Here is a 24,068-nt window from a genome sequence, read left to right on the forward strand (position 1 = left end):
AATCTGCATAATAGGATAATCATTCATGATAAGATACTTATAAGGTTATTGGGAGTTAAATATGCCATATATATATATATATATATATATGGTTAGATATTATGGTATTGGGGGGAGGGGAGCATGTAAATTCTTAGTCATGATGTGTCTTATCAGGTTCTCTGGTAGGCACAATCCACTCTAAGGGAGATAAGGAGACACCACGCCTCTCACAGGTCTGCCAGGCAGCCAAAGGCATCAACAGGCAGTGCCATCCAGTACCTGGGTACTGCAACAAGGTGAGACTATCCTGCATATATTTTACATCTGTAGTGTGCCACAAGAATTGACTTCCAAAGTATAAATGTACACATTTTTAGAATTGGTTTGCCATGAATGTTAACTCAATTGCAATTGTTTCTGCACTGTATTGTGTTTAATGATTATTATTTATTGCAGTTACACCAAATATTTAGTAGATTTGGCTATTTCAGCCACACCTGTCGCTAACAGGTGTAAAAAAAACTGAGCACGTAGCCATGCAATCTCCATAGACAAACATTGCCATTAGAATTGCCTTTCTGAAGAGATCAGTGACTCAATGTGGCAACATGATAGGAAGACAAGTCAGTTTGTCAAATGTATGCCCTGCTAGCGCTGTTATTGTGAAGTGAAAATGTCTAGGAGCAACAACAGCTCAGCCACAAAGTGGTAAGCCACACAAGCTCACAGAACAAGACCGATGAATGCTGAAGCGTGTAGGGTGCAACAATTGTCTGTCCTCAGTTGCAACGCTCACTACCGAGTTCCAAACTGCCTCTGGAAGCCACGTCAGCACAAGAACTGTTACTGTTCGTCGGAAGCATCATGAAATGGGTTTCCATGGCTGAACATGTCTAAAATCACCATGTGCAATGCCAAGCATCGGCTGGAGTTGTGTAAAGCCATTGGACTCTGGAGTAATCACGCTCCACCATCTGGCAGTTGACGGACGAATCTGGGTTTGGCGGATGCCAGGAGAACGCTTGCTGCCCCAATGCATAGTGCCAACGGTAAAGTTTGGTGGAGGTGGAATAATGGTCTGGGGCTGTTTTTCATGGTTCGGGCTAGTCCCCTTAGTGTCAGTGAAAGGAAATTTTAACGCTACAGCATACAATGACATTGTAGATGATTTTGTGCTTCCAAATTTGTGGCAACAGTTTGGGGAATACCCTTTTCTGTTTTAGCATGACAATGCCCCCCTGCACAAAGCAAAGTCCATACAGAAATAGTTTGTCGAGATCGGTGTGGAAGAACTTGACAAGCCTGCACAGAACCCTGACCTCAACCCCATCGAGCACCTTTGGGATGAATTGGAACGCCGACTGCGAGCCAGGCCTAATCGCTCGTTCCAACATCTAGTGAAAAGACTTCCCAGAAGAGTGGAGGCTGTTATAGCAGCAAAGGGGGGACCAAATACATATTAATGCCCATGATTTTGGAATAAGATGTTCAACGAGCAGGTGTCCACATACTTTTGGTCATGTAGCATATGCATTTCGTCTTTTAATACTAACTAACTTATATTGCAAAAGCATATGTTATGCAATAATCTATCCTGCAATGGAATTGCTATAGGCCTGTATATAAAACACCTCTTGCATCATTTCCTCCTGTGAACTTTGATCAGATAACCCATGTAAGCTTGCTATTTCCTCATTTCATGTCTTGATCACTGAATTATCCCCTACTGAATAGCCTTTCCTACAAGTCTCCCTCAGAATAATGCCTTTGGTTTTCTACAGTAATGCTCTTGTTTTCCCCCCACGTGATGGCATAAAGTAGCTACCCATGCAGATCGTTTTAAGAGGGATTTCCACTCAATAAAGCCCGTTTAAATACCATAACATGATCTCTTAAGGCAATATAGTACTGTACTAATATTCCCTTTCATAGCCTATATATTCAGTTGAATTAGGCTGTAGCTGAACAGGACTGTGTGCTTTTCTAGGCATCTTTAAAAGTTGTGTCAAAAGCAAGGTAGTCACTATACTTGTCCTTAATCCCTGGTAAAAGTCAGCCCCTTTCTAAACTCTTGGTTCCTGCAATACATGGTGACTGGTCGGTAATTACGCAAACCCAAACCCCAAAACATTGATTGATAATCCAATTAAGGAATTGTCAAGAGTTACGGACGTTTGTCCGTGAGTATATCCAAAAATTCACAGATGCACTTTGCACCCTGCTTTCACCGTCTAGCCACAATTAAATTAAGTAATTATGTGTCCAGTGTGTAGACCTATGGGAGGGGGAAATACAGACAGACTACAGCGTAGCCTACAGCTGCGCTAGTGTAGTGTAAACGGCTTCGTCTATTGCTGTACTCTCTTGGACCCCTTAGCATTCACGCAGTCTCCTCTATTCCAGTCTCACTCATCCACTCTCTCTGATTTCATCCTTTCCTTTTAGACGCTTAGCATCAACAAGGCTCCCTTTCATCCATCCCTACCTCTTGAACTGTGGATATAAAAGAATGGCAAACAACTTCGCCAGAATGTTGTCCTCCAAACGAAATGTGAGGATTCTGTCATTAATTGGAGCCGGGTCTTTGACAGCGGGCTTTCTGCTCAATCGTGAACATGTCACCGCCGGAGCGCAAGCACGGAGAGTGTACCCCGCCAGGTAAGCCACGACACCCTTTACTGCTATAGATGGACATTTTCAGTTTAGCCATGAAAAGTGCGAGAGCGTATTGCCACATTGTCATTAAGTATTTAGATAGAGTAGCTTAATACGTGAATAATATGCTGACCTCAATGAAATAATTTTACTATCAAAGCAATGCCAGCGACTGGGAGACGAATGTGGTATTTCGAGTCTTTCGATCATAAACTAACCTATTTGTAAAAATTATAACCCGACCTAAGCCAGTTTATTCTCGAGATATATTTAATTTATTGCACCACATGTTCTTTATGCCTAATAATTAATAATTAATATAGATATAAATAATTAAATATGCATATTTTCTAAATCATTCTCTGAATGCTACATGGTTCCACGAGGGATAGTTTTGCCAACAAATACTTGGCCACCTTGATATGTTCTAATTGAGTTGTTGATGAGACAGGTTTTTTTCCTGAACCATGGTGGAATTGTCTAGATTCGACCTTATATGACCTGCATGGGGTCAGGGAAAACTCTGCTTTTGTGACTTTATAGGCCTAATGATATGATAGGCACAATCTAGCGCAAACCCAACACCGAGTGGAGGTGCTGTAGACAAAATGCTCAGCTGGAAAATCTGATTGCATAATGTGTATTAAGAATGATTGGATATTCCATTTCCAAAGAATGCTCAACTTCTGGTGTGACCAGATTGTATCAAGTTTGGCTACTATACACTGTTATGTCGTTGGCGAAGACATCGCTCTGTGCCAGGTGTATAAATAGCGCATGCATGCAGTACATGCCAAAAGCCTAGTGGTAGGCTATGCCAAGGAAAAGCACAGGTAACCAACCTATAATTATAGCTATCTCTTAACAATCAGAGCCATAGATGGAAATCTGTGTAGGTGTTGACTTGCAGTGAGTCTTAGGTTATAATTCTCAGGAGCATCATAATAATGAACTCTAATTAGTCATGTGCACATTTCCAATTTCATTTCGAATTTTAAACTGTCCTTGTGGTTGTTTCTCAGTTACAATGATATAGCAATTTTGGGGGGGGTGAGTGACTGACTGTGTCCTGACAGTGCCGAGTACCCGGACCTACGCAAGCACAACAACTGCATGGCCAGCCACCTGACCCCAGCCATCTATGCCAAGCTGGTGGACAAGACCACGCCCAACGGGTACTCCCTGGACCAGGCCATCCAGACTGGCGTGGACAACCCCGGGCACCCATTCATCAAGACCGTGGGCATGGTGGCAGGGGATGAGGAGTCATACGAGGTCAGAGCAAGGGGCATTAGTTTGGAGGCAGTAGTTCAAGGTCAGTGTAGTGAAGCCGTAGGCTGTGTTTGTTCTCTCAAAGAGTAGGAGGAGAGGATCCGAAGTCCCTCCCTTTGGACCTCATCCTCCAATGAGCTTTGAGAGGAAGGTGAGGATTTGGGGAAATGAGCACGGGGAGGAAGAAAGGATTTGACAGCTAGTAACATTTTCAGACACCCCCTAAATGTATGGTTGAAGGTCAAGTTGTGGAGCATATTTAACGACACAGAAAAGCAATTGCTTTTGCCATAAATAGCCAATTTAGTCAATGGTCTACATTTATCTCAGAGACATTGAGAATGAATGACTACCCTGTGGCCTATATAACACTTTTGGCATCTAAAATTATCAGTAGCGAGCGCAATGGTTCATGGACCGCATTCTATTACAATCCCAGACACTTCTTAACCTGACAACGGAGAGTAGGCACATCCAACCCTCAAGTCCTGTTTTAGACTGAGGCCCACTACCACAGCACCAGCGGGGGTGCTGGTTTTAGGATAAAGGAGACCTTGTCATTTTGGGATCTCATTGCTTGCTATGAACTTGAAAGGTTCTCAAAATAGAAAGTGATATCATTATTATTTCCTCACTCGTATGCAGATGATATTCTGTATCATCATGTGGCTATGACTGTGCATTAGTGCCCCGCCCAGTGAGTGGACATTGCCCATATACCACACCCCCTCGGGCCTTATTGCTTAACTCAACTGCATTACAATACTATACTGTAAGCCCGTCTAGTAGTTTATAAAGTGACAATGATCATTTAAAGAACTCCCATCCTTTCAGCTTATAGGTGTGACAACTGTTGTAGGCTATATGATGATGTTATGTGGTCAGACCTCTGATGTGGATGTGGGGGTTTCAGGTGTTTGCAGACCTCCTTGACCCAGTCATCAAGGAGCGGCACAATGGCTACGACCCTCAGATTATGACCCATCCCACCGACTTGGACTCCAGCAAGGTATAGAGATGCAACTTCACTGAAAACCACAGTATAGGGTTTGTGTCCCAAATGGCGCCCTACTCCTTTGATCATGCTCTACTTTTGACCAGACCCCGTAGGGAATAGGGTGCAGGCCCTGGTCAAAAGTAGTGCACTACATAGGGAGTCGGATGCCATTTGGGACGCTACCCTAGATGTGACAGTGAAGTTATCTAACGTTTAGAAGGTGGACAGATTCACTCGCTGGACACTACACCAGGGGAGAACGACTGCCCCCTTTCATTGAAGCCATGAAGTTCAAGGCCCACCGAGGCTGTTGATTTAATGAAGCAGGGTTCCCCTATTGTAGTGAATGGGAAAATGGCAATCTTCGTGGTCAATCTTCATGCAAATAAAGAACAAATTCGAAGACAATCATGGTATCAATAATTGCTTCTATTACACCGGATGCATGTCCTTGAACCAATTATTTTAAAATCGCACACAGAATAAGTTATAAGGATATCTTAGTTGCAGCCTGCAGTACCCCGGTCGGCATTCAACTTGAGGTGCTCCATGAGACGGGGCAGTTGTACTCCCCTGGTCGCAGCTTGCAACAGCACTTCCTGGAGTAGCTCAAGCTGCAAATGCTATGTCTTGAGAATCCCAGCCATGAGACCACTTACTAAGATAAAACAGACTTCCTGAGCTTCAAATGCGCCACTGAGTCGTCACATAGCAATGAATGGTGTGACGTTGTCTTTGTCCATTCATATACAGTCAATGCACTACACTAATCAGTTATACCAGCTAATATTATATAATTATGCAGTACATCCCATTGCGCATACTGGAATGTTATGTTACGTGAATATATTATAAGCTACAATTAATTATATGGCATACAAATAATTTGTTAAGGGAACAAAATCTAGAAACTATCATGTCTTAACTTGGATAAAACCCTTTTGCTCTTTGGGGATCATAGATCATTCACAAATGTCCTCCATCAATGCTGGTGTTGTGATACTGTTTACGAGACGCCATTCATTCTTTTTTTCCCCTTCTATTTCTCCCCGCTTGCAGCTCACGTCTGGCAACTTTGACGAGCGCTACGTGCTGTCGTCGCGGGTCAGGACGGGCCGTAGCATCAGGGGGCTGAGCCTGCCCCCGGCATGTACCCGGGCGGAACGCCGCGAGGTGGAGAGGGTGGTGGTTGACGCCCTGGCTGGCCTGAAGGGGGACCTGGCGGGGACCTACTACAGCCTCACCCACATGACAGACCAGGAGCAGCAGCAGCTCATCGACGTGAGTCAAGAGGCCAATCCATTTTTACGTGTTGTAAGGACATAAAGGAGAGTGAGAAAAGGGAAATAATAGCAAGGATTTGTTTTTTGGGGGGGGGACATTGATATTGCTCCACTTTCATTAAGACCGCATTTCCTGTCTCTACCATGTTGACACAGGACCACTTCCTGTTCGACAAACCCGTGTCTCCTCTGCTGACTTGTTCGGGGATGGCTCGTGATTGGCCAGACGCACGCGGTATCTGGTAAGCACCTGTTAGTTATAGATACGGACCCTTAGTGGTCATTAACAGTCATCACAGTGAGAGGTGATTTTGATTGTTTCACAGTTATTTGCATACAGTTCATGCTACACATCTCCATGACTCTTCTAGCAAAATAATGCCCACTAGCTTGTAGCGCCTCCAGATTGAGCCTTAAACGTGCATCAGGGGCATGTAGTCTAGCAGTTAGTGTTGGTCGGGTAACCGAAAGGTCGCTGGTTCGAATACCGAGCCGACAAGGTGAACAATCTATCGACGTGTCCTTAGCAAGGCACGTAACTCTAAGTTTCTCTAGGGCCACCGTACTACTATAGCTTACTGTATGCTTCCCAGTTGATACTGTTCGCGCATATATTCTGACAAAATATTGTGAAATTTGTGTTGGTTTTGGTGCATTTTTTAAATTAAATTCTTTGCTGTTCGAGCACCTTTTTTTTCTTGAGGGTGGTCCCAGTTCAGTAGATGAAGTCTACACCCTTTCGGCTGTGATTGGTTAACACTAGGGATTCTTTAATTACGTGTTTGTTGTCATTCAATGAGAAAAGACTAGTTTTCATGTACATTTTGTTCACTTTAGAAACACTGCACCAAACATCTAACATCTTAGTTAGATGTAAAATTACATCAATTGATTACAGATTTCCTGATTTCATTTGGACTATTTTTCTCTTGTTATATGTCACTCACTAACCAGGTTTCCATCCAACCTTTTTATGCACGTAAAGTACAATTTCATGACAGGCCTGAAGGAAATTTTTCGGTAAACTTTCCAAATGTCTACAAAACAAAATACGCTAGACAAGGTGGGATTTGTTTTGTATCAGTAAAATGAATTATGCCAGAAATGTCAATGTCATGCGCAAATATTTGTATAATAACCATCCTATCGAAGTTGGAGTCACACGATGACATGCTGTGTGGTCCTCCCACTGATTTGTTGGGAAAGAATGCAGTTTATTAGGCAATAAGATTCAATAAATGATGATGAACTTCACAGGGTGGTGAAAGTGCAAGGTGGTGATCTTGATGCTCCTTTCCAATAAATATTGAGGGTCTTATTCTGGTGACATGATAATCGATGCTTGACTGCTGTTTGACAAACAAAAGTAATCTCGCTCTTTTGTCCATAATAATAATAATAATAATAATCTCATCCGGTAGGCTACAGGTGCACTCTAGTCAACAGTGTGCCGGTAGCGGTGTGCGCACTTGCAAATACCAGAGCGGGCACACTTACCATATAAGGCAAAAAAAAGAATTGTGCGCAAAACCATCAGTAGTGTTGAAAATACAAAAGGTATTTTATGTGCACTACCTCACCACACCACAGCGTTTTATCTGAAAACCATCAGTAGTGTTGAAAATACAAAAGGTATTTTATGTGTACTACCTCACCACACCACAGCGTTTTATCTGAAAACCATCAGTAGTGTTGCAAATACAAAAGGTATTTTATGTGCACTACCTCACCACACCACAGCGTTTTATCTGAAAACCATCAGTAGTGTTGAAAATACAAAAGGTATTTTATGTGCACTACCTCACCACACCACAGCGTTTTATCTGAAAACCATCAGTAGTGTTGAAAATACAAAAGGTATTTTATGTGCACTACCTCACCACACCACAGCGTTTTATCTGAAAACCATCAGTAGTGTTGAAAATACAAAAGGTATTTTATGTGCACTACCTCACCACACCACAGCGTTTTATCTGAAAACCATCAGTAGTGTTGAAAATACAAAAGGTATTTTATGTGCACTACCTCACCACACCACAGCGTTTTATCTGCAACAAGGTATTTTATGTGCACTACCTCACCACACCACAGCGTTTTATCTGAAAACCATCAGTAGTGTTGAAAATACAAAAGGTATTTTATGTGCACTACCTCACCACACCACAGCGTTTTATCTGCAACAAGGTATTTTATGTGCACTACCTCACCACACCACAGCGTTTTATCTGCAACAAGGTATTTTATGTGCACTACCTCACCACACCACAGCGTTTTATCTGCAACAAGGTATTTTATGTGCACTACCTCACCACACCACAGCGTTTTATCTGCAACAAGGTATTTTATGTGCACTACCTCACCACACCACAGCGTTTTATCTGCAACAAGGTATTTTATGTGCACTACCTCACCACACCACAGCGTTTTATCTGCAACAAGCCAATTTGACGGAAACATCTTTGGAGGGGAAAACACGCTTATTGTTTTTAATGCGGATTTGAGAAAATTCACATTCAAATCTGTTGCAAATTGGATGGAAAGCTAGCTATAGAAAGTCACTCAACTAGCCCATTGCACCAGTCAATTCAAATGTTTAAATTGGTAAATGAGTCCAGTTAGTCTAGCCAGCTATCTACATTTCTAGTTATCATGGCCGAATTACTGACCGGGCACGCAGGGCACATGCCCAGGGGCCCTGACCTCCAGGGGGCCCCCATTGCTTTAGCTAGTCACTCTTGCTCAGGTATCATATTAACGTGGTATACGGCATGGCAAAATGTGTAGAATTGCAGGAAATTAGCTGTAAAACTGCAACAACAAAAAAATAGAATGTATTTGTTTACCAAAATTGTTAATAAAATACTTTTTCTGCCAATAGATCGCTCTGTCAATTATAGTTTTTAACCCCAGTGCAGTGTAAGTGTGAGTTAATCCGCAGCGGCTAATTGTATACAGTGCCTTCAGAAAGTATTCACACCTCTTGACTTATTCCACATTTTGTTGTGTTATAGCCTGAATTCAAAATGGATTAATTAAATAAAAAATCATCTCACCCATCTACACACAATCCCCCATAATGACAGTGAAAACATGTTTTTAGAAATGTTGGCAAATTTATTGAAAATGAAAGACAGAAATATCTCATTTACATAAGTATTCACACCCCTGAGTCAATACTTTGTAGAAGGACCTTTGTCAGCACCTGAGTCTTTCTGGGTAAGTCTTTTCGGGTCTTGCCTTAGATTTTCAAGTAGATTTATGTCAAATCTTCTTGGTAAACAACTCCAATGTAGATTTGGCCTTGTGTTTTATGTTACTGTCCTGCTAAAAGATCAATTCATCTCCCAGTATCTGGTCCATCATTTTTTATCCTGAAACTCCCCGGTCCTTAACGATTACAAGCATACCCATTACATGATGCAGCCACCACTGTGCTTGAAAATATGAAGAGTAGATACTCAGTAATGTGTTGTATTGGATTTGCCCCAAACATAACACTTTGTATTCAGAACACAATGTTAATTTCTTTGCCACATTCTTCTTTAGCAGTATTACTTTAGTGCCTTGTTGCAAACAGGATGCATGTTTTGGAATATTTTTGTTATTCTGTACAGGCTTCCTTCTTTTCACTCTGTCAACTAGGTTAGTATTGTGAAGTAACTACAATGTCATTGACCCATTCTCAGTTTTCTCCTATCACAGCCAATAAACTCTGTAACTGTTTTAGACACCATTGGCCTCTCCGGCAACTTAATTAGAAAGGACGTCTGTATCTTTGTAGTGACTGGGTGTATTGACATACCATCCGAAGTGTTAATAACTTCACCATGCTATAAGGTATATGCAATGTCTGCACTTCTTTGCAAGGCATTGGAAAACCTCCCTGGTCTTTATGGTTCAATCTGTTTGAAATTCACAGCTTTTTTTTAAAAGTGTATTTTTTATTTAACCTTTATTTAACCTTTATTTAACCTTTATTTAACCTTTATTTAACCTTTATTTAACTAGGCAAGTCAGTTAAGAACAAATTCTTATTTTCAATGACGGCCTTCCGGGGAACTGTAGGTTAACTGCTTTGTTCAGGTGCAGAACAACAGATTTTTTTGTTTGTTGACCTGGTCAGCTCAGGATTCGAACCAGCAAACTTTCAGTTACTGGCCCAACGCGCTAACCATTAGGCTACCTGCCAGACTGAGGGACCTTGCAGATAGTTGTATGTGTGGCGTAAAGAGATGAGGTAGTCATTCAAAAATCATGTTAAACACTATTATTGCACACAGAGTCCATGCAACTTATTATGTGACTTGTTTAGCACATTTGTACTCCTGAACTTATTTAGGCTTGCCATAACAAAGGGGTTGAGTACTTATTGACTCAAGACATTTCATCTTTATTTTTGAATGAATTTGTACAAATGTCGAATAACATAACTCCACTTTTACATTATGGGGTATTGTTTATAGGCCAGAGACAAAAAAATCTCAATTGAATTCATTTTAAATTCAGGCTACAACATAACAAGATGTGGGAAAAGTCAATTGGCTATGTGTTTGTAGATTGACTGAGGTGAATGAAGTACAGCAACCAATGTGATAATGGCTGGGGTCATTTTTGCTTCTTTTTGCTTGTTCTCCAAATGACATTTTAGAGTTTGCAAATTGTATAGAAACGCAGTAAATGAGCTTTGACTTTCTTTACGTTTATAAGAAAGTCAACCCCCTCTCACCCCCATCCAAAACCTCGCTAAAACTCAGAACCTGGCCCTGCAGACAATGCCCTCTCCGCATTGAGTTTCAGCCGGTGTCCAGAAATAGCCTGGTGCCCAGAAATAGCCTGGTGCTGCTCCAGCATCGATAACCAGCTTTCCTCTTACCCCCCCCCCCCCTGTGCCTACATCATACCAAACTCTTCTCCTCTCCTTCATAATTCACCCTCTCTCACTCTCCGTTTGACGGCCCTCCTCCTTTCATCCTGCCCTCCGCTCTCCTGGCTCCAGACCGATCCATTACTTTCTCTGATTGTTTTTAGGAAGTCTGTTTTTACTGAATGCAATTCATTACAGTGCAATTACAATGAGATCTTTTAATTGTAATGCATTACTGTATGCATAACGATGCATTACTGTGAGATTACAGCGTATATGGCAATACTGTAGACGGCGACCATCACCTCTGTGTTTTGTGCATGAAGTTATGAAGCAGCTACATGTATGTTAAACGGAACCCGGGACATCAACTCGAGCTGGTGCAAAGGAGAATAGGAAAATGATCTCTTAGTCGTATATTGATCTTGTCTCACTCAATCCATTATGACGAGGGCTTTTATTACCCAACATTAAGGAAAAGCATCGATATCAATGGTTGAGCTCAGCTCCCCCAAAACGAGTCTACGGACGCTGGTGGCAGCGGTGGGATCCGTTGATTTCCAAAAAATAAATTGAAGTATTGATTTAAGAGAGTGTTTTGTGATTTTTAAACCATCTCCACTCAGGCACAACAACACGAAGACCTTCCTCATCTGGATCAATGAGGAGGACCACACCAGGGTCATCTCTATGGAGAAGGGAGGCAACATGAAGAGAGTGTTTGACCGCTTCTGCACAGGCCTGAAAGAGGTGCACACACACACACACTTTAGTTATTTATCTAATTGTTCCAAGTTCCTCATTAGACGCAGGAGACGCCAAATTGTTAAAGCAAGGAACAGCAGTAATGGCCAAACAGTAGCAATGACGACACTACACACAGGTATTAGTACAGTGCATTCGGAAAGTATTCAGACCCCCCCAGCCTAATTCTAAAATGGATGAAATAAAACATGTTCCTCATCAATCTGCACACAATACCCAATAATGACAAAGCAAAAACAGGTTTTAAAAAATGTTTGCAATTTTATGACAAATAAAAAACAGAAATACCTAATTTGCATAAGTATTCAGATCCTTTGCTATGAGACTCTAAATGCAGCTCAGGTGCATCCTGTTTCCATTGATCATCCTTGAGATGTTTCTACAACTTGATTGGAGTCCACCTGTGGTAAATTCAATGGTTTGGAAAGGCACACACCTGTCTACAGTGCCTTCGGAAAGTATTCAGACCCCTTGACTTTTTCCAAATGTGTTAGGTTACATCCTTATTCTAAAATTGATCAAATTTGTTTTTTTTCCCTCATCAATCTACACATAATATCCCATAATGACAAAGCAAAAACAGTTTTTTTGATTTTTTTTGCTAGTTTATTCAAAATAAAAACAGAAATATCACATTTCCATAAGTATTCATAGCCTTTACTCAGTACTTTGTTGAAGCACCTTTGGCAGCGATTACAGCCTGGAGTCTTCTTGGATATGACGCTACAATCTTGGCACACCTGTATTTGGGGAATTTCTCCCATTCTTCTCTGCAGATCCTCTCAAGCTCTGTCAGGTTGGATGGGGAGCATTGCTGAACAGCTATTTTCAGATCTCTCCAGAGATGTTTGATCGGGTTCAAGTCTGGGCTCTGGCTGGGCCACTCGAGGAAATTCAGAGACTTGTCCCGAAGCCACTCCTGCGGTCCAGAGCACTCTGGAGCAGGTTTTCATCAAGGATCTCTCTGTACTTTGCGCTGTTCATTTTTGCCTTGATCCTGACTAGTCTCCCAGTCCCTGCCGCTGAAAAACATCCCACAGCATGATGCTGTCACCACCATACTTCACCATAGGGATAGGGATAGTGGGATAGTGCCAGGTTTCCCTATCCATAGGGATATCCCTATCCATAGGGATAGTGCCAGGTTTCCTCCAGACATGACACTTGGCATTCAGGCCAAAGAGTCCAATCTTGGTCTCTCTCATGGTCTAAGAGTCTTTAGGTACCTTTTGGCAAACTCCAAGTGGGCTGTCATGTGCCTTTTACTGAGGAATGGCTTCCGTCTGGCCACTCTACCATAAAGGCCTGATTGGTGGAGTGCTGCAGAGATGGTTGTCCTTCTGGAAGGTTCTCCCATCTCTACAGAGGAACTCTGGAGCTCTGTCAGAGTGACCATCGGGTTCTTGGTCACCTACCTAACCAAGGCTCTTCTCCCCCGATTGCTCAGTTTGGCCGAGCAGCTCTAGGAAGAGTCTTGGTGGTTCCAAACTTCTTCCATTTAAGAATGATGGAGGCCACTGCATTATTGGGGACCTTCAATGCTGCAGAAATGTTTTGGTACCCTTCCGCAGATCTGTGCCTTGACACAATCCGGTGTCGGAGCGCTAAGGACAATTTCTTCGACCTCATGGCTTGGTTTTAGCTCTGACATGACATGTCAACTGTGGGACCTTAAATAGACGGGTGTGTGCCTTTCCAAATTATGTCCAATCAATTGAATTTACCACAGATGGACTCCAATCAAGTTGTAGAAACATCTCAAGGATGATCAATGGAAACAGGATGCACCTGACGTCAATTTCGTGTCTTATAGCAAAGGATCCATATATATATATATATATAAAATACTTTAAAAAATGTATACGTCTGCAAAAATGTCTAAAAACCTAACTTTGTCATTATGGGGTATTGTGTATAGATTGCTGTGGATTATAATTTGTTTTAATCCATTTTGGATTAAGGCTGTAATGTAACAACATGTGGAAAAAGTCAAGGGGCCTGAATACTTTCCTGAAGTACATTTCCTGAAGTACATTTCCTGAAGTACATTTCCTGAAGTACATTTCCTGAAGTACATTTCCTGAAGTACATATATATATATATATAACGTCCCAAAGTTGACATTCCATGTGAAGGACCCACAATAAAACATGGTAGCGTACAAGAACCTGGGTTTTCTGAAGATCATAGATGTCTGGACAAGACAAAGGTACACACACCCACACCCGATCACTATATGGCTGCTGATCGACAGTCTATGTTTGCAAGACAAATGACAATCTAGTATTCATCTAATCTCAAGTTCTCATGTCATGTTTGGTTAGGTGGAGAGGCTTATCCAGGAGAAAGGCTGGGAGTTCATGTGGAATGAGAGACTGGGCTACATCCTCACCTGCCCCTCCAACCTGGGCACTGGGCTCCGCGCTGGAGTACACGTCAACCTGCCCAAGCTCAGCAAGGTAACACACACACACACACACACACACAGCAATATCTACTCAGAGCCTCAACAAATATACACGGCAAAAACGGTCTTACCTAGATTTGTATTTATCTTGTTTTGAGTGCTAATACATTTTAAATGACTTTTCTTCTTACCCAGATACATTATCTCACTACATTGGCAGATAATGTTGCTTATTTTGACTTTAAAAAGCTTGACACGTGGGGTAAGATACAATTTTCTTGAAACAAGATAAATTTTCTTAATAAGACGTCTGACTAAGATAATACATCTTTGGCTTGCCCCTATACAGATTCACACACTCACAAACACACAAACCTTTATACCCTCACACCAGCGACCAACAAGATCCCCGCTTGCCAGTCATTCAAGGCCCATTTGTCTTCTGGAAATCCCTATCCCCTCGCTCACCAGGGCCGTGCTTGTGAGGGCACACCCTAGCAAAACGTTTTTACATCGGAAACGAGGGTTTCCTGTTGGACAATTTCAGATAGTATCTCTTCATTTCCTACGTTTTTGTGCCCCGTCAAAATCAAATCAAATCAAATTGTTTTGGTCGCATACACATATTTAGCAGATGTCATTGCGGGTGTGGTGAAGTGATTGTGTTCCTGGCTCCAACAATGCAGTAGTATCTAACAATTCACAGCAATACACCAAATCTAAGTCAAGTTTAAAAAAAAATGGAATTAAGAGATAAATAATATTAGGATGAGCAATGTCAGAGTGGCATTGACTAAAATACAGTAGAACACAGGATGTAAACATTATGAAAGTGACTAGTGTTCCATTATTTAAGTGACCAGTGATTCCATGTCTATCTACACAGGGCCGCAGCCTCTTAAGGAGCAGTGTTGAATAACCGGGTGGAGGCCGGCTAGTGACTTAAGTTCAGTGCAGGGTACTGGGTGGAGGCCGGCTAGTGACTTAAGTTCAGTGCAGGGTACTGGGTGGAGGCCGGCTAGTGACTTAAGTTCAGTGCAGGGTACTGGGTGGAGGCCGGCTAGTGACTTAAGTTCAGTGCAGGGTACTGGGTGGAGGCCGGCTAGTGACTTAAGTTCAGTGCAGGGTACTGGGTGGAGGCCGGCTAGTGACTTAAGTTCAGTGCAGGGTACTGGGTGGAGGCCGGCTAGTGACTTAAGTTCAGTGCAGGGTACTGGGTGGAGGCCGGCTAGTGACTTAAGTTCAGTGCAGGGTACTGGGTGGAGGCCGGCTAGTGACTTAAGTTCAGGGCAGGGTACTGGGTGGAGGCCGGCTAGTGACTTAAGTTCAGTGCAGGGTACTGGGTGGAGGCCGGCTAGTGACTTAAGTTCAGTGCAGGGTACTGGGTGGAGGCCTGCTAGTGACTTAAGTTCAGTGCAGGGTACTGGGTGGAGGCCGGCTAGTGACTTAAGTTCAGTGCAGGGTACTGGGTGGAGGCCGGCTAGTGACTTAAGTTCAGTGCAGGGTACTGGGTGGAGACCGGCTAGTGACTTAAGTTCAGTGCAGGGTACTGGGTGGAGGCCGGCTAGTGACTTAAGTTCAGGGCAGGGTACTGGGTGGAGGCTGGCTAGTGACTTAAGTTCAGTGCAGGGTACTGGGTGGAGGCCGGCTAGTGACTTAAGTTCAGTGCAGGGTACTGGGTGGAGGCCGGCTAGTGACTTAAGTTCAGTGCAGGGTACTGGGTGGAGGCCGGCTAGTGACTTAAGTTCAGTGCAGGGTACTGGGTGGAGGCCGGCTAGTGACTTAAGTTCAGTGCAGGGTACTGGGTGGAGGCCGGCTAGTGACTTAAGTTCAGTGCAGGGTACTGGGTGGAGGCCGGCTAGTGATGGCTATTTAACAGTCTGATGGCCTTGAGATAGAAGCTGTTTTTCAGTCTCTCGGTCCCAGTTTTGATGCACCTGTACTGACCTTGCCTTCTGGATGATAGCGGGGTGAACAGGCCGTGGCTCGGCTGGTTGGTGTCCTTGATGATCTTTTTGGCCTTCCTGTGACATCGGGTGCTGTAGGTGTCCTGGAGGGAAGACGGTGTGCCCCCTGGTGATGCGTTGGGCAGACCGCACCACCCTCTGGAGAGCCCTGCGGTTGAGGGCAGTGTAGTTTCCATACCAGGCGGCGATACAGTCCGACAGGATGCTCTCAATGGCGCGTCTGTAAAAGTGTGTGTCTTTGACCCCACTGCAGGACCCCCGCTTCGCAAAGATCCTGGACAACCTGCGTCTGCAGAAGAGAGGTACCGGAGGAGTGGACACTGCAGCCGTGGGCAGCACCTTTGACATCTCCAACCTGGACAGACTGGGCCAGTCAGAGGTAATAAGGAATACATATTGTAGGGTGAAGTTTCTCTTAGACACTGATCTTGAGTCCGTTTGGATTGGGAAGGGGAAGCTGATCCTAGATCTGTACTAGGGGAACATTCACCCCACCCACACACACACACACACACACACATACACGGCCACGGGGTGCATCTCTAATAGCCTTAAATGGCGTACTCTCCACTCCTCTCCTTTACCTGCGCCTTCAATACAAGGCAATGCAATAACAGTTATTATCCCAAATGAGGATATTACAGCTAAGGCACGACCTGGAAAAACTTGCCAGGAACCGACTGAGATGGCGGACATTCATCGATAGCCTCAGCTCCTTAGGAGCCAAGGGCTTAAGAAGGCAAGTCAATACGCTGTTATTCAGAATCTGAGAAGGTGGGCCAAAACAATACGGTGAAGAGTAACAAATGCATTTGCTTTACAGCTCTGTATAGTAAATGAGAGGACACAAGCGAGGAAGCCGTTTTAGACTACTGAGATGCGGCCATGGCTTGTACTGGAAGGCTTGAACAGTGTCTCGAGGAGAGAGAGACCGACCTGCCTCTGTTTGTGTGTTGTGTAACCCCTTGTGTACCCAGTCATGCTGTCATGCCTGTGTCTGCATACGAGATGGTGACATAGATAAAAGCAGACAATGGGACTATTCTGTACTGTGTGTTGCTGGCGTGGGTCCTGGAGAGCCACAATGTGTGTGGAGTACCAGACACTTGTACAATCTATGTCAAGGCGCATTGAAGCTGTTCTGGTGGCTCGTGGTGGCCTGGACGCCCTATTAAGACGCTTTATGTCAGTGTTTCCTTTCAATTTTGGCACTTACCTGTAGATCCTCCGCGAACACTGCATTTAGACGCACGCACAGACACCAATCACGATGGGGTTGATTATTTTAACCAGGTACGGGGGGGCCGCACACACTGCAGCTCTCCAGAACCAATCGGTGAGGAATGCAAGGGCCAGGTCTGTGAGTGAAAGAATGCGGGAGAGAGAGAACAAAAGCGTAAGAGGGTGAGGAACAGAGAGAGAGCGACAACTCTCGACCGTCCACAGTCTCTGTCCGCGTGATTGAGGTTATCGGTTTAAGCAGGGCTCAGAATCACTGACCTGGACGACATAACGGGCAGTTATTCGGGATGCAAGATGAACCGTCGATCAGGGATTCTGCACAGTCTGGCTGCAAGGCGGTCGACCTCGAACACTCCAGGCTGACCTCATTGCAGATGTTGCAGCAACCATTGGTCCTGTGCCACGTCATCGACTGCGCCGTCGGGCATCACATTGCTTGGCCTATGTCATTCGATGTGCTTAGTTGATGTGTTAACTGGATCTTGTGAGATCTGGCGCGGTCTGCGATGCAGTCGTCTCTCTCTTTCCAATGCGCCCACTGACTCTCTCTCTCTCTGTGATCAGGTCCAGCTAGTGCAGACGGTGGTGGACGGCGTCAACTACCTGATCGACTGTGAGAAGAAGCTGGAGAAGGGTCAGGACATCAAGATCCCTCCGCCATTCAAGAAGTAGACCGCCCAACCCCCTCCGACCCAGATATACCTCTTCTTACCGACCCGTCTGTCTCATCCCCATTCAGAGCCATAGGTAATGTCCAGATTTAGTCCCAACTCTGTTTGAGATGTCAAATTTAAAATGGCACCAAATGCTCCAAGAGCGTTACACTCCGGTAGGAATGCACATTTAGAATGCTCTAGTGCATAGCCATAACTCTAATCCCAATGCAACTATATGCAATGGGACTCCTTCTACTTAACAGCCTCCAACCTGACACCTAGGCCTGTTACACCTAGACTACAGCATGTCCCATACTCTGTGTGTCCGATACTACTACTTCCTCGTCTTCCCTCTGTATCGGGATGTGGAGGAACACGGCTACATGCTATACTGACACTGCTACGGTAGTGTATTCCATCCATTTGTGGCTGTCTACACCCAGAGTGTAACCATGTAGTGATAGATGACGACTTGAATGGACTTGAATGCCGCACAACAACCATGTTGGACTGAAAAGACTTCTTAGGGGTTTGTATGCTGAGGTTCTAATAAGACACGGGTTAAACTAAGTCGTACTAATAATAACTCATGTTAAACTACTGTGCTCCGTGCTCGATGATGTACTGTATGTATCAAGCAGCAATATCATTACAGCCCACCATTGAATGTCATTCGCGGACAGATCTTATTAAAGGAACCATGTCTTTAATGCATTTCCTCTCTCATTTGTCATTAATATTATAAACCTGCCCCGTGTGTTGTTGACCCATAGGCTTATAGAACTGTGTCGAACTCGACCACATTGCAACTTGTAACTGTTCAAAGCGCGCGTGTGTGTGTGTGTGTGTGTGTGTGTGTGTCTGCGTGTGCGTGATTTCATCCCATCATGAAAGCAATGCTTTGAGTGACTTATTACAGTGGATGGGCGCCATAGTAACCAAGCTCTCAGTGCTTGATTGTGATCAGCTTGGTAGGGTTTGGGGTCATGTGACAATACTGATCCTCTTAACACTGAGCAGTGCTATAACCAACCGCTGTACTGTACCAAGACTTATGGCCAAAGGGAGTTAGTGTTGATTGGTTTTCTATGCACTTGATTGAATTACTGTGAATCACTGATTAGTGTGAACCAACTCTGATAATGTGTAGCCAATACACCAATCGTCGTGCAGTTTAAGGTCATAAATCTGAGTAGCATTCACAATGTTGCACAACTACTACAATCGTTAACACTTGTTCATTAAAGACGGGTAAAGAAGTGATAACATGTTTTGATACTAGATGTTCTAACAAGAGAACTGTCTCTGACGACTGACTTCAGATCTGCCAGCCAGGCTATAGGACATTGTAACATAATATGTGCTAGAAAACTAGGGGAACAATTTGTCCTGTTCCTAAGGCTGAACATTGACATTGCAACAGCATCTGTGTTATTCAGAGCTGCAAATAAACCCTGAAGTGTTTGTGTTACAAGGTTTTAAGAATCCCTCTCTCTCCGCATTGGAGCGGCATGTTGTGTTACTGAAATCTGGGTTGTTGACACCATAGCAAAACATTTAGCAACGGAGAACAGAAATAAGCAGTTCCTCCAGCTCTTTTTCCGTTTGGTGCCTACTGAACAATACAGCCGAGCTACTTGAAGCGCCTCCGTCAGCTTTGCATTGCAGTCGGCAGATCTTGGTCCTCCTCCCAAGTCTCACAGGGAGAAATGGTACGTTGCCATGGCAACTGTCTTATGGAGGAACGGGAACTAGGAACTCCAAGGGGGGCTTTGTCTGTGCACAGCCAACTAATCCTCAAGCCTTCAGTGGAGCTGCAGGTCGCACGGGAACAATGACAAGCCAGAAAGCACAGACTCATCATAGCACACAGAAGTCCTGTTTTATACCTGGTGTTAAAATTGTGCCCACATTTTTAGACCGGTGTAGAAAATGAAAATGACTGATTTTGATTATCTTCCTGACCACTTACTTGAGGTAGACAGGGACTTGTTGTATCTGGATCACCAGGAAAATAAACTGAGAAAACGCAACGAAGGCTGGTCACCAGCAAAAACACAACAGAGGCTAGTCTGCAGGCATAACGACCTAGACCATGCTGGTCTGCCACCATAACCACCTAGACCGTGCTGGTCTGCCAGCATAACCACCTAGACCATGCTGGTCTGCCACCATAACCACCTAGACCGTGCTGGTCTGCCAGCATAACCACCTAGACCGTGCTGGTCTGCCAGCATAACCACCTAGACCATGCTGGTCTGCCACCATAACCACCTAGACCATGCTGGTCTGCCACCATAACCACCTAGACCATGCTGGTCGGCCAGCATAACCACCTAGACCATGCTGGTCGGCCAGCACAACCACCTAGACCATGCTGGTCGGCCAGCATAACCACCTAGACCATGCTGGTCGGCCAGCATAACCACCTAGACCATGCTGGTCGGCCAGCATAACCACCTAGACCATGCTGGTCGGCCAGCATAACCACCTAGACCATGCTGGTCGGCCAGCATAACCACCTAGACCATGCTGGTCGGCCAGCATAACCACCTAGACCATGCTGGTCGGCCAGCATAACCACCTAGACCATGCTGGTCGGCCAGCATAACCACCTAGACCATGCTGGTCGGCCAGCATAACCACCTAGACCATGCTGGTCGGCCAGCATAACAAGCTATACCACGCTGGTCGGTCAGCATAACCAGCTAGACCATGCTGGTCCTCTAGCAGAACCAGCTAGACCATGCTGGTCGGCCAACAGAACCAGCTAGACCATGCTGGTCGGCCAGCATAACCAACTAGACCATGCTGGTCCTCTAGCAGAACCAGCTAGACCATGCTGGTCGGCCAACAGAACCAGCTAGACCATGCTGGTCGGCCAACAGAACCAGCTAGACCATGCTGTTCGGCCAGCATAACCAGCTAGACCATGCTGGTCCTCTAGCAGAACCAGCTAGACCATGCTGGTCGGCCAACAGAACCAGCTAGACCATGCTGGTCGGCCAGCATAACCAACTAGACCATGCTGGTCCTCTAGCAGAACCAGCTAGACCATGCTGGTCGGCCAGCATAACCAGCTAGACCATGCTGGTCCTCTAGCAGAACCAGCTAGACCATGCTGGTCGGCCAACAGAACCAGCTAGACCATGCTGGTCGGCCAACAGAACCAGCTAGACCATGCTGGTCGGCCAGCAGAACCAGCTAGACCATGCTGGTCGGCCAGCAGAACCAGCTAGACCATGCCGGCCAGCAGAACCAGCTAGACCATGCTGGCCGGCCAGCAGAACCAGCTAGACCATGCTGGTCGGCCAGCATAACCAGCTATACCATGCTGGTCCTCTAGCAGAACCAGCTAGACCATGCTGGTCGGCCAACAGAACCAGCTAGACCATGCTGGTCGGCCAACAGAACCAGCTAGACCATGCTGGTCGGCCAGCAGGACCAGCTAGACCATGCTAAACAATGCTGAAAAAATTAAATGGCCCCGCTAATACAGGACTAGTAAAGACCAGCATGGTCTAGCTGGTTCTGCTAGAGGACCAGCATGGTCTAGCTGGTTCTGCTGGCCGACCAGCATGGTCTAGCTGGTTCTGTTGGCCGACCAGCATGGTATAGCTGGTTATGCTGGCCGACCAGCATGGTATAGCTTGTTCTGCTGGCCGACCAGCATGGTCTAGCTGGTTCTGTTGGCCGACCAGCATGGTATAGCTGGTTAATAAACATGTGGAAATGTGAGCAGCATCTTGTATTCCAAGTTGAATTAGTTAGGGAGCGTAATCAAAGTGCAAATGTTTTGTACATTCAAAGTTTAATAGCTCCTGGTGACATCAAACAAGGTTCAGAATGTCCACTCAGTGGGCCTACACATTGCACACCCTTTAGTTTGTCCATTTTCATCTCACATGGATTTACATGAAATGTTCAATATTTAGAATTTCAATACCTCCTTGGTCATGTGACCTGGTAACTTCAAACAAGGTTCAGAATGTCCACTGACTACCCTTCTATATTGCACACCCTTTAGTTTGTCAATTTTCATCTCACATTGGTTTTACATGAATTTCTCAAAATGTAGAATTTCAATAGCTCCTTGGTCATGTGACCTACTGACCTCAAACAATGTTCCACTTACTATACCTTCATATATCGCACACTCTGATGTTTGTCTACTTTCATATCATGCTATTAGACTTAAATCTGTAAGCTTTGCAGGCCTTCATTTTACATGGGTGTTAAAAAATATGTTTAAGTCAACAAATGTTCCATCCTCGCAATAACTATCTTTCACATGGACACTGAAAAGATCTGCAATTGGCTGTATGTGGAATGGATCAAGGACAGGAGAGGTGTTCGAACAGAGGTGCTTAAAGGAAGGTGCACAGGTGGGCATCATGAAAAACAATGTTTCATAAGTTATTTTTAATCACAGTAATAGGCAGTGATTTGTCAAGTCAATCCTTTTCATAGCATCACTTTCATATACTGTACATTAAGACAAATCCTTCTACGTTGAGAATTAGAACGCAGTTTACATAACCTGATAATGACTTGATATTTGAGTGTGTTCCCAACAAGCCACCTGCAGACAACTTACAAAATACAATATTGCATTTGAGGGTTTGTTTTTCTGATGAAAGTAGTTATTTGATGCATGGCCTACTATTTCTAACTGGGAAAATACTCAGCAAATTGGATGCAGTCTATCACAGTGCCATCCGTTTCGTCACCAAAGCCCCATATACTACCCACCACAGCGACCTGTATGCTCTCATTGGCTGGCCCTCGCTTCATATTCGTTGCCAAACCCACTGGCTCCAGGTCATCTATAAGTCCTTGCTAGGTAAAGCCCCTCCTTATCTCAGCTCACTGGTCACCATAGCAGCACCCACCCGTAGCATGCGCTCCAGCAGGTATATTTCACTGGTCACCCCCACAGCCAATTCCTCCTTTGGCCGCCTTTCCTTCCAGTTCTCTGCTGCCAATGACTGGAACGAATTGCAAACAACACTGAAGCTGGAGACTCATATCTCACCTCACTATCTTTAAGCATCAGCTATCAGAGCAGCTTACAGATCATTGCACCTGTACATAGCTGTCACGAGAATTTTCAATCCCAATGATGATAACAATCACTGTAGCTTTGACCAATTCCCCCTAGGTTGTAAAGCTAGGGTTAATAAGAATTAGGCAAAGACTCAGATTCTGCAAAAGGTTCATTGTTGTTTATTCATGAGAGCTCTAAAGTCAACCAAAATTTGAACAGTCTTTATAACCCCTTCTATACACACACACACACACACACACACACACACACACACACACACACACACACACACACACACACACACACACACACACACACACACACACACACACACACACACACACACACACACACACAAAGTTGTATCACTTTTCTACCAGCCTTTGCAGTTTCTCGCTGTACTCTCCTCTCCTCCCTAGATTAGAGAGGCCTTGGAAGGGCCCTCCTGTTGTCAGCTTTTTCAGAGTTATCATGTGTAGTCTACCAGCCTCTGTTTTCTCCACATATTTCTCCCTCTTAACTTGTCCCACACATGTATTATTGGAATATAGTCTTATATGTTTCAGGGTGGAATTCTTTAGTCATTTCTTTAAACATATAAATTCCCTTATCAATAGCCCATCTGTTATTAGCCCATCCAACTACCTCATCCCCATATTGTTATTATTATTTTTTTCTCCTTTGCACCCCAGTATCTCTACTTGCACATTCATCTTCTGCACATGTCACTCCAGTGTTTATTTGCGAAATTGTAATTATTTCACCACTACGGCCTATTTATTGCCTTACCTCCCTAATCTTACTTCATTTGCACACACTGTATATAGACTTTTGTATTGTGTATTGTGTTATATTTCTCAACTGCATACAGTGGGGAAAAAAAGTATTTAGTCAGCCACCAATTGTGGAAGTTCTCCCACTTAAAAAGATG

The 24,068-nt window shown here is 44.3% G+C and overlaps 1 protein-coding gene and 1 long non-coding RNA gene across 2 annotated transcripts; both read left to right on the plus strand.

Annotated features, from left to right (window-relative positions):
- The first annotated feature begins 153 nt into the window (after window positions 1–153).
- LOC109867737 (creatine kinase U-type, mitochondrial-like) lies at window positions 154–18,804 on the plus strand. Its single transcript, XM_020457008.2, has 10 exons — window positions 154–278; window positions 2,428–2,640; window positions 3,714–3,912; window positions 4,823–4,918; window positions 5,966–6,187; window positions 6,346–6,431; window positions 11,680–11,803; window positions 14,143–14,277; window positions 16,446–16,571; window positions 17,999–18,804. Exons 2-10 carry the CDS (start codon window positions 2,492–2,494, stop codon window positions 18,104–18,106), a joined length of 1,245 nt encoding a protein of 414 aa, XP_020312597.1. The 5' UTR covers window positions 154–278; window positions 2,428–2,491; the 3' UTR covers window positions 18,107–18,804.
- On the plus strand, window positions 7,534–8,366 carry LOC116356354 (uncharacterized). Its single transcript, XR_004204868.1, has 2 exons — window positions 7,534–8,196; window positions 8,248–8,366. It is a non-coding gene; the product is annotated as an uncharacterized LOC116356354 (long non-coding RNA).
- Window positions 18,805–24,068: the final 5,264 nt, after the last annotated feature.

The sequence above is a fragment of the Oncorhynchus kisutch genome, linkage group LG22, assembly GCF_002021735.2.
Source record: "Oncorhynchus kisutch isolate 150728-3 linkage group LG22, Okis_V2, whole genome shotgun sequence".
NCBI classification, from domain to species: domain Eukaryota; kingdom Metazoa; phylum Chordata; class Actinopteri; order Salmoniformes; family Salmonidae; genus Oncorhynchus; species Oncorhynchus kisutch.